Raw genomic sequence first — 12,609 nt, forward strand, 5'->3', positions numbered from 1 at the left:
GTCGAAATTGGAGAATATCATGCTAAGTGAGATAAGCCAATCTCAAAAAACTAAAGGACGAATGATCTCGCTGATAAGCGGATGAGGACATATAATGGGGGGTGGGACGGGCTAGCATTAGGTTTAGGGTTAGGTTTAGAGTTAGGCTAAGGAGAGCAGTAAGAATGAAGGAAAGAAGGACTGTGTAGAGGGAAAAGAGGGGTGGGAGGGGTGGGAGGGGTGGGGGGGAGGGGAAAAATATAATAAACATCATTACCCTATGTAAACGTAAAAAAAAAAATAAATAATAATAAAAAAAAAAAAAATAAGCTTTTCCTGACAATCACCAAATGTATGTTTAGTCAGGTAGTTCTGGTTTTATACAAAGGTCAAGGGATATCTAACCAGTATATATCTGTGTCCAAAAAACTCCCAACACACTTTCACAATGTTCAGGTAGAAGGCAATTTTCAGCAAAAAAGATAAAAGTTCCTACATTACTCTAGCACAGAAATTAAGAAAACTGTACTTCCTCCTGTGGTCATGTTTCATCTTCAAATCATTCTTTCTTTTTTTTCTCAACCTCCAAGGATCACAGAATGATGTTAATAGTTCATTATTGCCTGAGATATGTGTCCCCTTCAAACATAATTCAAAAGGTTACTCTTGCCTTTACTCCCAAGAACTAAGATCTCTTAAAGTGCAAGCCCACATAGTCTCATGACAGAGTATTTTAAGGCAAGGGAGTGTTCATATTTCTCAGATCATATGGAGCAGATGGTTCTAGAGATGAAGTGCTTAAAAACTTATGCCAGTAACTATTAACTACCAAATGCAAAGAATGTGAGAGAACAAAGACAAAAATCAACAAATTAACACTTATTTTAAAAATTTACTGCAATTTCAGCATAAATTCTACTTTCATGTTTTTAGCATATAACTAATCTTACAGAAAAAAAAATCAATTTATCCTTGAAAGATCTTTAAATCCAAAATAAATTTCAGTAGGCATCATAAAAAAGCAGATAAACAACAAGGGTAGGGCTGAGGGTATAGCTCAATATAGTAGAAGGCTTACCTAGCATGCATAAGGACCTGGGTTTAATCCCTAGTACCACAAAAACAAAAACAAAAAAAAACCACAAGGCTGTTTTCTTTAAAGTTCTCATCGTCCTGTTCTACACTATACCATCTGCTATAGAATAAAATACCACAATAGTAATACAGCCTAGAATCGCTATCTTGCTAGTTCCAGAGTATCGTCTTTGATGTGATTGATCAAATTACTCTAGGGAGACATCTATGGCAGTAATGGATAGACAGTGGAGAAAAGGAAAACCCTTGAAAGCTGCCTCTGGATTGACAAGATAATGCCCCCAAGCATTACTACATCTGTCTTCTGTGATAATTTCAGAAAATTAATTTTTAAAATAGGCTTGCAAAATTACATTATCCTATAATCTACTTTTCATGATTTTCAAAATCAATGATATTGAATATAAAGATACTCTGAACTATGTGGCTCTACCTGCAGGTCTCACTGAAGGAAAGGGAACATATACTAACACTGAGTATTCTCTACCACAATTAACAGAATAACCCTTCTAAATTACATGGTTGATTATAAACATAAAAACCACAGCCTACATGGTTATATCATTTATCTTATTTTACAGAGAACAATTTAAAAATAGATGATTTTAATATGCCCTATTGAATTAACTATATAGCACATATTTTATTAAATGTTATATCAAATCCATAACCTATCAGAGAATTCAATACAGTATATTAACATGATTATATAAATATATATGACATTTTTTATATATATATAAGACTATATATATATATATATATATAAGACATTTCTTTCATTTGGATAATGAGTGATTTCCTCAATATCTATACTCACAGACAAAAAGCAAGTTAGGAAGCCCAGTCCCTGAAAGATACTTTACCTCTGCAACTTTGAGAAACTCTGAGATTCTTGTCATCCTAGTCAAGAACTTCTTATAGATGTCAAGACCTTCTTTGCACTGGTTCTTTTTCATATCAAAATATTTTTCTGCCAAAAGTAAATATAAAAATACTTTTATTCACATAAAATGTAATACTTAAAGGAAAAAGATTCAGTAACAACTCCAAAAATACCATATAGGTCTCTCAAAGGATATACCCTACAACAAAAACATATGTTAGATTAGTTTAGGTTTTAAAGCAAATCAGAAGAGGTGTTATTATATTAAAAATAGAAAATTACTTGATTTTACTCGTATTACTAGTTTGTTCAACAACTACTACTGTCAAAATTCCCTAAGTATATATTTGCAGTATACATATCATACTTTATTTTAAAAAGCAATAATATTTACAAATAGTTTTACTAATAGTACATTAGTATTAATACACTAAGATGGCAACTTTACCAGGTTCAAAGTTACTTGGAAAGCTCATTTAAATTTAATGTGAAAAGCAATAAAGACCTTAATTTATACCAATCATAGGTTGGAAGACTATATTTTTCACAACTTTATAGAAAAGAACACCCTACATTTCTCCTTATGAAAAAAAAAAATAGGCCGTTTTCCTATCCTCATAGATTAAAGCATCTCCGAATAAAATTATGTTACCCTAGTTTATCAAAATTAGATTTAAATAAGTACTTTCTAAAGGGTGGATGGGGAGAGAACGAGCACACTGAAATAAAAATACTTGACATCTGACACCTAATATTTCAGCACTCTTTGCAGGGATTTTTTTTTTTTTTTTTTTTAAATTTCACCCAAGTCACACCAAGATAAATGAGTATTTCTAAGCAAAAATTACTTTCATTCCACTGAATACACAAGAAAGTTCTACAAATTCTTATCATGCCTAAAAGTAAAAGGCACCCATAAAAATAAATGCTTAATGCATCCAAAATAATTTTTCATTTTAAAATTAAGTATATGGACCTAAGGCATAGCTCAGTGGGAGACAAGAGTGTAAAATTCAAGATACTCTGAGTTCAATCCTACCACACCCTTGCCCAAATTAAATTTAGGGTAAAAAAAAAAAAAAAGTCAATTTTACAAATCTCATTATGGAATGAACTGTGAGGAAATAAGATTTCTGTAGGACCAAAATTTGGGTTTTTTTCCCATTTTAATAAATATAGCATAGAATTTACTATCTTAAATCAACTTAATTTTTAATAGATTTCTTTTGCATATTTCTGAAATATAAAACATGGGCAGAAGAAATAGATATAAAGTTCAGTTGGGCAATGTGGCATTTCCTATAATTCCGGTTACCCAAGAGGTTGAGGCAGAAGGACCACAAGTCAACTCCCTGCAATTTAGAAATTTTCTAAGTTAAAAAAATAAATAAATAAATAAATAAAAAGGTTGGGTGGGATAAGTGGGGTAGAAATATAGTCCAGTGCCCCCTGGGTTCAGTCAGAGAACTGCAATACATAAATACATAAATACAATCTAAGGCCATCTAGCTGAACATTCTGGCTATAAAAATATGAATTTAATAACTTGCACATATAATCAGGCATAGAATTATCTACAAATAAATTACAATGAACACTTCCCAATGAACTTTTAGGCAGCTTTAAGTAACAATTCAGTCAATATTATTTATTCATATAAGTTAAGAAACAAAATGTTATTAGGTTACAATAGTATTTACCCAACAGATTAATAATTCCTTCATTGTATGCTGCAAATAGTCTAATGGCATCTTTGAACAGGAGCATGAAGGCAGCATTTATTACCCCATTTGTAAGTTCATTGCTATTAACCTGGAAGAAAAATGGAAAATGAGTTAGCTAATTTTATGTTTTATATGAAAATGACTAAAAGACTCTCTTCAAATTAAAACAGTAAATTCGAACATTTATGCATATTAGAGAAAAAGTGTACATTTACTCTGTAAACCTACACTACATATAAATTTCCTAATATGTGAATTTTTTGATTTCTTACAATTAGAGTTACAAGCCAAATATTACAAAAATCTTGGTATAAGATTCATATTTACATAAAAAATACAAACAAAATTGACCATTTTTGAACATTCATTTTAGTGCATAAATATGTCATGAGGGGAAAAAATAATGTCATTTACCCTTTAACTTCTGAAATTTCTAGACTATAACAGAAGCTCATGAAACACTTACTGAATTATTTTAAAATAAGTATTAAGTATTGGATGGCTACTACAATCACTGTAACACTGAGAAAAGGTAGACAGAAGATAGGTATTTTCTTTTTAAGTATACTTTTTCCCAGTATTACAAACTGACTTACCTCAGGTGGTCACTGGGAAAATTAAGTGATATCATGATTAAGAATAGTCTACCACAGTAGCTGACACATAAATTATATTGTAACAAAAAATAGCACTGATTTATCTATCAAGAATACTGGAAATATCTTTATTTTTAATATAAGGAATCAATCAAATGGATGAACCACGTAAATTGCTATATACATTAGAACAGGAGTCAGCAAGATGGGGCATTGGGGAGAGTAAAGGGTCAGACCGTAAATGTTTCAGACTTATGGGCCACCCAGTTTAAGCACTCTGCTGTTACAATATGAAAGCAACCATGGACAGTATGTAAACCAATAAGCCTGACTATGATCCAAGAATACTATTATGAACACTGAAATCTGAAATTTCTTATAATTTTCACCTGTCACAAAATACTCCTCAAAATTTTTTCAACTGTTTCAAGATAGAAAAACAATTTTTATCTCATGTGCCATACAAAACCAGGCAGCAGGCTGCAGTTTGATAATCCTGCTCTATTCTTTGAAACACAGGATTCATTTACTGGACACTTAACTATGTGCCATGCATTCTCGGACAATGGGGATACAGCAGAGAACAACACAGATCTACTTCCTGCCTGAAGAAGCATTAAGACTAGCAGCTGATAACATAAGTTAAAAAAAAAAAAATCAATTTCATCATGAAATCATCACAATCTCATTCAAGGGATTAACAGGCCAAAATGAGAGAAGGGAAGGGGGCTATATCAAGGAAAGAAAACTTACAGACCAATATCCTTGATGAACATAGACACAAAAATCCTTAATGAAACTTACCAAATCAAAGAAGGCAAGTAGAGGGTTGATATAAAGAGATAGGGAAGATTGGTGGAAGAGAACAAGAGGTAGAGAGTACAAATGGGAAGGAGAGGAAATATGGACTATATTTAACAAAATCATGTTATATGCATATATAAATGTACCAAAAGAATTTCTTTATGTATATGTAAGTACAAATCAAACAAATAAATAAATAAGCAAAAGGAAAATCAGGATAGTAGGGGGAAAAGAATAAGAGGTGGGAGAAGAAAAGGGAAGGGGCATAAATAGGGATTGAAATCAAATTATTTACACCCATGATTTTTGTCAAAATGCACCCAACTACTATGTATAACAATAATGCTCTAATTAAAAAAAAAAAAAAAAAAACAACTTAGCAAATCATATTTAACAACACATAAAGAAGACTGTACTTTATGACCAAGTTCATTTCATTCCAGGGATGCAAAGATGGTTAAAATACATGAATCAATAAATGGAATTCACTACATAAATAGAATTAAGGATCAAAACCATATAATAATCTCAACAGATGCAGATAAAGCTTACAACAAAATTCTGCACCTATTTGTATAAAAAATAATAATACTGAAGAAACTAAGAGAAAGAAGAAAGTTACCACAACATCATAAAGACTATATGGGACAAACCCAAAGCCAATATTACAGTGAATGGAAAAAAACTGTAAGTATTTCCTCTAAAATCAGTAACGAGACAAGGATGTCTACTCTCACCACTCCTATTCAATATAATTACTTAAAATTTTAGCCTGAGCAATTAGGCAAGAAAAGGAAATAAAAGAGATACAGAGAGGTAAGGAAGAAGTCATATTACCACTGTTTACAGATATTAAGATCCTATACTTAGAAGATCTAAAAATCTCCATTAGAAGATTTCCAGAGTTAATAAAAAATTCAGTAAATTAGCAGGATACAAAAATCAGCACACAAAAATCAATAACTTTCCTATACACCAATGAATTTACTAAAAAGAAATCAAGAAAGTAATTCCATTCATAATAACCTCATGAAAACATACATAACTAACATACATACATACATAACCAAAGAATAAATCTAACCAAGGAGGTAAAAGACTTCTACAATAAAAATTATAGATCATTGAAGAAAGAAGGTGAAGAAGACCATGAAAGATGAATGGGGAGGAAGAACTGATACCGTTAAAATGACTATATTACCAAAAGGAATCTACAGATTCAATGCTATCTCCATTAAAATACCAATGAGTCTTCACAAAAAAAGTCCTAAAATTCATATAGAAGAATAAAAGATCCAGAACAGCCAAAACAACTCTAACCAAAAAGAACGATGCTGGAGGAATTACAATGCTCTATTTTATATTATACTAGAAAGGTATAGTAACAAAAACTGCATGGTACTGGTTTAAAAAGACATATGAATAAATGGAATAGAAGACAGAGAGACGAACCCACCCAGATAGTGTCAACTAATCCTCGACAAAGGTGCCAAAAATATACATTGGAAAAAGGCAGTCTTAACAAATGGTGGTGGAAGAAGTGAAAATCCTGGTGAAGAAGAAAACTATAGATTTCTATACCTCACCCTGCACAAAAGTCAACTGAAAATGGATCCCAGACCTAGAAATTTGACCAGAAACCTTGAAATAGAGAGGAAAACATAGGATCAATATTCCAACATATAGGTGCAGGCAACAACTTCCTCAGTAGGATTCCTAAAACTCAGAAAATAAAAACAAGTATTAAAAAATGGGATGGCATCCAATTAAAAAGCTTCTGCACAGCAAAGGAAATAAGAGAGTGAAGATAGCCAACAGAATGGGAGAAAAATCTTTGCCAGAAGTTTTTCCAATAGAGTTAATATTCAGAATATATAAAGAACATAAAATTAACACCCCCCAAAACACAAAATAATCCAGTCAATAAATTGGCAAATAAACTGAATGGATACTTCTCAAAAGAAGAAATACAAATGGCCAACAAATGTATGAAAAAATGGTCAACTTTTCAGCAAACAGGAAATGCAAGTCAAAAAACTTTACTGAGATTTCATCTCATTCCAATTAGAATGGCAATCCTCAAAATATAAATAACATTCAAAGCTGGCAAGGATGCAGGGGGAAAGTAATAATATACTGTTGTTGAGACAAAATTAATACAGGCACTATGAAAATCAGTATGGTGGTTCCTCAAAAGACCAGGAATGGAACCACCATATGACCTAACTATATCATTCCTCATTATTTATCATAAAGAACTGAAGTCATCATGCTAAATGGTACATGCATACCCATGTTTATAGTAGCACCATTGACAAACTATGGAAACAGTCAAGGTATCCATCAAGGGATGAATGGATAAGAAAATGGGATACATATATACACAATGGAGTTTTAGTCAGTCACAAAGAAAATGAAATTATGTCATTTGCAGGAAAATGGATGTAACTTGAGAACATTATGTTAAGCAAAATAAGCGAAAGTCAGATAAAGGGTCATGTTTTTTCTCATACGTGGAAGCTACAGAAGAAAAAGGAAAAGAAAAGGGGGAGAGAGGGTCCTCATGAAAATAGAAGGGACACCAGTGAAGTAGAGGAAGGGGACCACAGAGAGAAACAAGGGGAGGAAAAGACCTAATTATGTTATATACATGTACAAATATGGAACAATAAATCCTGCTGTTAAGTATAATTATAATGCACCAATAAAACCAGAGGACACAGGGAGAGGAAGAAGAAGAGAGAAGAGTTGCAAATGCTAACTTCTAACACAGTACAAACTAATGACAATGCTGGCAACTTGGTTCAGATAATGGTCATTTAAATAAAATCTCCAGGGAACACAATGCCCTTTGGGTAATACATAACAGGCTATTACACCATTTGAACTTCCCTTTATTTCTGATAATTGTTATAAAACAGAAGTGAAACAATAAGGTGTTTCATAAAGAAAATCATTATGCATATTTTAGATTTGAAAATAAAATACATTTTCAGATCAACCCCTTTGTCTTCTCCATCACTTTCTTTAGTTTATACATCTAAAATTCTAGAGCTAAAGAAACACATAAGAAATTAGAGTAAATCTAAAACATAAAAATGAAAAGGAATTTGTCTAGGGACATTTATAGAAAATATTTAGGCAAATAGGATTTTATACTGTGAGAAAGTCTATGAAAACTTGAGAATAAAAATTGACTGGTTACAATGATGCAGTATTTTAAATCTTAAATTACAAATGTATAATTGACTTACATTAAAATCAAGGAGTGCATCCATTTGATTTTGAATAATTGGTACAGTTTTTAACAGTTTTTCTGTGTTCATTGTTCTCATAACTCCATCAGCCCTATTATGAAAGAATAAAAAAGAAAGAAACAAATGAATCTGCTAACAAATCAGATTTCAAACTCCCATCTGGGTCTATACTTAGGGAATAAAGTTGCTAATGAAATGTCATGAATTTTTAAGTCAATGTACTTAAAACCACAAGCAAGGATCACACAGGAAAAAAAAATAAAGCCACACTATATATTTCCAATAACACTGTGTTCATTTAAAAGCAAAAAGAAAGATGTAAAGCATGAGACATAAGAACTAAAGTTTATATTATATACCAGGTCAATAGTGTACTTTTCCTATAGGGAAACCATATAATCTTCACAATCATCACTCATGTATGTGAAAGTCAGACTTAATCAATTAAAAAAAAGAAAATCATTTGAACACTGAACAGTTAAAACATTATGTAGTTGTTACAGTTTGGATTTGAGATGTTCTCCAAAAGCTCATGTGTAATACAACACAAGGTTTAGAAGTAGAATTAATGGGTTATGAGAGCTTTAACCCAATCAGTGAATTAATTCACTGATGGGATTAACTGAGTAATACTTGAAGGCAGATAAGGTGTGGTTTGAAGAGGTGGGTTACTGGGACTGTGCCTTTAGGTATGTATTTTGTATCTGGCTAGTGGAGTCTCTTTCTCTGTTTTCTCATCATCATGTGAGCCGCCTCCTTCTGCCACACTCTTTCACCATGATAGTCTGCCTCATCTAGAGCCCCAAGGAATGGAGCTGTCTATGGACCGAGACCGCTGAAACTGTGAGCCCCCAAATAAACTATTCATCCTTCAAAATTGTTCTTGTCAGGTCTTTTTGTCACAGCAGTGAAAAGGCTGACTAAAATGGGAGTTAAGAGACGAACTCAAGTCTTGGAACACTGCTGTATTCAAAGTATTTTATTCAGGACTCAAATAGCTTATAATATAGATTATAGCTAAAACCTAATCAACCACAATCCAGATACCAGGAAAAAAAAATTAAGCTATGAAAAGCAACAATAATGCTCTGCAGGAAACAACAGTTAATAAACACTGAACTGCTTTAGTTAGGCTGCTACTAACCACTTTTACCCTAAATAGTCTTACTAATCAATGTGTTAACCAATTCATCAACTGTTTGAAACTATTTCCTCTCAAGTAACTACCTAGGCTGATACCAGCTGCTGGAATTTGGGCTGAGAATACCAATCCCTCTTTGCAAACCTTCATTTTCATAAACATCACATTCTCATTCTCCCTTTTCCCTCTCTCTTCTTGATGAAGTTATTTTTTTACCTTCTGGTCTTTCTCTAGTACAAAAGACTTGTACATTGGTTTAGTCTTTTTGGTTAACTTCAACATCTTGATCTCAAAGCTCCTTTACAGCATCCCCTATTCTTACAGTCAGATCCTTACTGTCCCAAGATACACTATTCCACTCCTTAGCTCTCAGATTTTAAAAAGACAAAATTCAGCCACCTTGCCCTATGACAATAACCTTTTAACCTTCCAAATGCTTTGGTGAAGTATCCTCAAGCTAAACACTATTTGGCCTCATCAAAAACCTCAATTTATCAACTCTACAGCTACCTATATTGATCCCTTCTCATTTTTACTTTCTTTATGTAGCTTATTATTCCACAGATCATTGTCGTAAACACCCTCTTACAAATATCCCTAATTTCTTGCACCTGTCTTCTTTCACTGCAATCATCTGGAAAATTCACAATTCTGGCTAAGCAAATGCTTAATTCAATTAAGCTACGTGTGCCTATACACACACAATTGTGTACTAGTAAGGAAAACCACACACCTGAGCAAACTGGCAAAAATGAATTCATGACCATCAACCTTTAATAGGTATTCAACATTGTGAGCAATCTTCTTAGCTTTGTTTAGTGAACTGCTTTCCTAAGTATGTTCATAACTATTTCTCCTACTTCTATATTGCTGTCTACTCACACGAACTCTTGGATCATAATCTCCCAAAGTACTTCATTCAGAAATAAACAATAAAAAAGACACTGTCTGGTCTTCTTGAAACCCAAACTATATCTATTTGGTCTCCTCCTATTGCAATGGAAGAGGTCTTTTTCTATCAAACAGAAATACCACTTATGCAGGTCTTCAGCATCCCATTCGGTCAGTCCATTGTCCTCTTTTTAACATCGCACCACTCAACAGAACTACCTGTGATGATGAAACTACTCTATAATTTAATATGGTAGACTGACTAGTTAAATGTGGCTAACTAAACATCCGAAATTTGGCTGATTCAAGTGAAGAGATGAGTTTTTTATTTCATTTTTACCAATTTAATTTTAATTAGCCTTATTTAGCAAGCAGCCAGTGCAGCTCATTAATTGATTTTTATACTAGATAATTCCCTTGGAGATACAAGCAAAAATTCTAGGATCACCAATCACCATTTCTTAAAAACAAAAAAAAAATTCTCTCTCCCTTTCTCTCTCACTCACCTGCCACTAATCCCTATTCCCATCCAGCCGCTACTCCCCTACAGAGCCAAGCATGCTTAACAAAAGAGTTCACACTTTACCTTACATTTATTTTTCAGTTCATTCCAATGAATTCCCACTATCACCAGTCCAGTTAAACCTCTCTAAGGCATAGATAAACTCTGTGTTGCTTCTCCTTTATGTACTTACTTACTTTTTGGTGAAACTGGGGGATTAAGGGCTTCTCACATTCTAGACAAGAGATCTATCACTGTGCTACATTTCCAGTTCCTCCAATAGGTACTTTATTACCTCATCTAACTAGACTTCTTCTCAACATCATTCAAAAGTTTCCCCTCATTCTTTTCTCTTTTTTTGTGGTGCTGGGGATCGAACCAAACCTAGGACCTCAGGCATGCCAAGCAGACACTCTTACCTACCACCAAGCCATTCCCAGCTAACATTTTCCCTCATTCATGAAATATTCCCTTAAACATCCACTACATCTCTCTCCTTGCTTTCTTCTCATCTCACTAGCATTTAGTTCAATATTGTTTGTTGGCTCCTCATCCTCTACCCACGCTCTAAAATAGATGTTGGTGTACCTAAAAGTCATTCTGGGTTCTCTCTTCTCATTCTATCTTTATTCTCCCGGTTAAATGTCATTCTCAAGGTTGAAATCACCAAAATGCCATTAACACACTCATATTTCCAGAATGCTTAGTTTCGAGTTACTATGTCCAATTGCCTATTTGATATTTCAGGTTGTTTAAATCACATGTATCTCAAAGATAGTATTTCCAAATTAGGTCCTTAATTCTTTATTCTTATTTATTTATTTTTTAGTTGTAGATGAACACAATATCTTTATTTTTTATGTGGTGCTGAGGACTGAACTCAGGGTCTCACACCTGCTAGGCAAATGCTCTACCACTGAGCCCTACCCCTACCCCTACCCCCAGGGTCTTACTTCTTTATCACTAGACTCTATATTCTTTCCAAAACCTTCCCAGTAAAAGATGTCATCTTCCCAGTGTCTTATCCCAGAAATTTAGGAAATGTTTTTGACTCCTTTATTTCTCTTTAGCCTCTGCATTTCTTACCAGAAAATATTAAAATTCTTCAAGTAAGAAAAATCTTAAGTTATTTATCATATGCTCATATCAGATTTCAGAGAAGCTCAAATACTTAACAAATCCAACTATTTGGATATGATTCAGACCAAATCCATGACTTCATATTTCATGCATAATGTAAGTTTTTATATTTCATAAACAGATTGAAATTAAATTTGGATACTTTCTTGCCAAATTTAAGAAAGCAATGGATTAAAGGCTTGATATCCATGTCCTATTAAAGGCAATCCTGAATTACTCCTTTGTTTGCTTATACAACAAAATCCTGTCACTTGGGACGCTACCAATTTAGACTACAAGATAAATCAGCATAGTGATTTAATACTACCAAAAAACAAAATGTAAAAAAAAAAAAAAAAAAAAAAAGAAAATGAAGGAACAAATACTTAACAAACAACTGAAAAGATAAACCTGCAGGCAATTTATGGGATCCTTTATACATAAAACCATTTCATGTACTGTTTATAAACTCATTTGCTCATCTTTGTGAAAACTATTAATATCTACTATGTTTAAACACTTTGACAAATCCTGAAGCTATAAACATAAAACTATTTTCCCACAGATGTGACAGTGTCATATACTATCTAACAAAAATAAAGCTTTCTCAAAATA

The 12,609-nt window shown here is 32.8% G+C and overlaps 1 protein-coding gene across 12 annotated transcripts in view; it reads right to left on the reverse strand.

The window, feature by feature from the left end:
- The window catches only part of Picalm (phosphatidylinositol binding clathrin assembly protein), a 100,166-nt gene that overhangs the window by 44,137 nt on the left and 43,420 nt on the right, over nt 1-12,609 (reverse strand). For all 12 annotated transcript variants that reach the window (XM_047519414.1, XM_047519413.1, XM_047519412.1 and 9 more), the window contains exons 5-7: nt 8,339-8,432; nt 3,661-3,772; nt 1,941-2,047 (exon numbers count right to left, since the gene is read on the reverse strand). In XM_047519414.1, coding sequence (XP_047375370.1) covers nt 1,941-2,047; nt 3,661-3,772; nt 8,339-8,432 — 313 coding nt within the window. The remainder of the gene's footprint in view (nt 1-1,940; nt 2,048-3,660; nt 3,773-8,338; nt 8,433-12,609) is intronic.

Source organism: Sciurus carolinensis, chromosome 11, assembly GCF_902686445.1.
Source record: "Sciurus carolinensis chromosome 11, mSciCar1.2, whole genome shotgun sequence".
NCBI classification, from domain to species: domain Eukaryota; kingdom Metazoa; phylum Chordata; class Mammalia; order Rodentia; family Sciuridae; genus Sciurus; species Sciurus carolinensis.